The sequence below is a fragment of the Asparagus officinalis genome, chromosome 6 (genome assembly GCF_001876935.1).
Source record: "Asparagus officinalis chromosome 6, Aspof.V1, whole genome shotgun sequence".
NCBI classification, from domain to species: domain Eukaryota; kingdom Viridiplantae; phylum Streptophyta; class Magnoliopsida; order Asparagales; family Asparagaceae; genus Asparagus; species Asparagus officinalis.
The window spans coordinates 31,535,816-31,538,492 of NC_033799.1; the positions used below are offsets into that span (position 1 = coordinate 31,535,816).

Consider the following 2,677-nt stretch of genomic DNA (forward strand, 5'->3'; position numbering starts at 1 on the left):
TTCATAAAAAGTTCATAGTTTTTGAAATATTAACAAGACAAAAAGGACTTCTTTGAGCCGTTGAGGGAGCGTGGGCCAGTGAATTGGAATTGATGGTGGGAGGAAATCAAACGGCGCCTTATCCCTTTTACTGGGATAATGTTATGCATCTTCTCCTCGCATCTCTTTACAATAAATTGAAGGAAACAAAGAGAGTTATTTACCTAAGTATCACATCGATGTCCACATGAGATGATAAATTAATATTATGAGAAGAGTAAGAGTGTCTTTATGGGTATAGGTGTGGTAAATGAAGAGATAGGGAATTTTTCTACAAAAAAGCTATTTGTCTCGCGCGTGATGCATCACGCAAGAGAGGAGGAGGGTCAGAGGGACCCACGTGAAGTGGGTCCCACTGACCCTCCTCCTCTCTTGCGTGATGCATCACGCGCGAGACAAATAGCAAGGTTCATTTTTCTACGTCTCTCTTCATTCTTTTTTTTTTAACTGAAGAAACAGGAATAGCATTCCTGTTCATATATATATATTTATGTGAACAAAAAGAAAAAACTTACAGAGAATATACATACCTTATCACAAAAGGCGAAGGCACACAAAAAAGAACATAAAAAAGAGCAAATTAAAAAGCATCTTCTACCTAAACTAGGTAGCTCAAAGTATGCATATACACCATAAAACCAGGAATAAACACCACTAAAAAATAGATAAGGAGTTTGATTAAGATACCATGCCTCAAAAGAAAACTCCTCAAAAGAAAACTCCCAAAAGAGACAATCGGTATGAGTAACAACCAACTAGGACTAGTCTGCTGAAAAATTGTCTCCCACTTCAGCTGCCGGTTTCTTCTTTGCTATATCTTCAAACTGCAGCTTGATAGTTGCCCTACGAATCCTTTTAGCCAACCTATCTTCCTGAGCACCTGCCCACAAGAGAGTATATCTAACAATATTAGCTGCAATAAGGTTCGAGTTATACTGTATATCTCTAAATATGAGGAAGTTACGGCTGTTCCAAATCCACCAATAACAACATGGAAGCACTATTCTGCAAATACTTGTTATGTCTCTATTGAAAACCGAGGAGTCATTGAGGAGGATTAAGTCCTTCATGGAAAGAGGCCAAGAGCCGGCACTGATATTAGGGAAGAGAATGGACCAGATAGAGGATGCAAAAGAACATGAGATGAATAAGTGATCCTGACTCTCCACTTCTAAATTGCAAAATGGACATCTAGGGTCACCGTTCCATCCCTTGGAGACTAGGTTGGCCATGGTGTTTAGTTTTTGATTGCTGACAAGCCAGAAGAAGACTTTAACTTTCAGAGGGATAGGAGATTTCCAAATGAAATTAAAATACCTTGATTTGCACCCTCCAGAATTCAGAACAGAGTAGAAAGATTTGACTGAGAAAATTCCTGATGAATGTAAAGGCCATCGAATAGTATCCGGTGAAGAGATAGCTCCGCAAGAAAACGGTTCAATGAAAGAGAGAAGGTCCTGGACTTCCCTATGCATTACCGAGTTGAGTCCTCTTCTGAGGATGGGGTGCCAGTGCCAAACTTGTTTTAATAGAAAACCCTAAGATCTGATACTGCTACCATTGAAGAAGGCAAGAGAAAATGCTTGCGGAAAGAGGCTGCACAGAGAGTTAGGACTAGACCATTTATCATACCAGAATCTGCAAGTCTTGCCATTGCCTACAATCCATTTAGCAAAGCTAAAAAGGACTGAGTTTATAGAAAATAGGTCTTTGAGCAGATTAGATGCTTGGTGCTTTGGATGATGCACAACAGGGTAGGAATCATCTTTGGAATACAGGGAGAAGATGACTTTACTGATTAAGGAGCCCCTCTTAAAGATTTTCCAAATCCATTTTGATAGAAGGGAAAGATTTAAGACATGGAGATTGATGACACCCAGCCCTCCTTCTTATTTCGGTCTACAAATTGATTTCCAAGCTACCAAACACTTAACTTTGGAGGGGAGATTACTCCCATTCCAGAGGAAATTTCTCCTAGTCTTATCAATAGCTTGAATAAGCCACAAAGGGAATTTGAAGAAGGAGATGAAGTAGAGCGGGATAGAGGAGAGAACTGAATTAATGAAGGTGAGATGTCCCCCAATGGATAGGGATTTCTTCTTCCAATGGGACAGTTTATTTGAGAAAGAATCTAATAGAGGAAGCCAGTCTCTTCTAGATAAGGATCCTTTTTTGAGTGGTAAACCAAGGTAAGAGAAGGGTAGGGAGCCCACAGAACAATTTAAGTCTCTAGCTAGATGAGATCCCTTGCTTGGAGTTCTACCAAGGTAGTACATATGAGTTTTGTTGGAGTTCACAGTCAGACCAGAAATGTTAGCAAAAATAAGAAGGATAGCTTTGAGAGTGATCATATCTACAGAAGAGGCTTTAGAAAAAATGATAGTGTCATCTGCAAATTGAAGAGCCCTGATGTTATTTAATTCTCCTTTCAACTGAAGATCAGACAGATCTCTTGAAACAGCACTGATAAAGATCATTTTGTTTAGAACATCTGCCACTAAAAGAAAAAGCAAGGGGGAGAGGGGATCACCTTGTTTTAGGCCCCTATGACATGAGAAAAAAGTAGTTAGGGAACCATTAACCAAGACAGCAGATTTAGAGGAGGAGAGAATGTATTTAATCCAGAGACACCATCTTT

The 2,677-nt window shown here is 39.5% G+C and overlaps 1 protein-coding gene across 1 annotated transcript; it reads right to left on the reverse strand.

The window, feature by feature from the left end:
- Positions 801–1,514, reverse strand: LOC109846014. The gene has a single exon (XM_020415236.1). It carries the CDS (start codon positions 1,512–1,514, stop codon positions 801–803), a length of 714 nt encoding a protein of 237 aa, XP_020270825.1.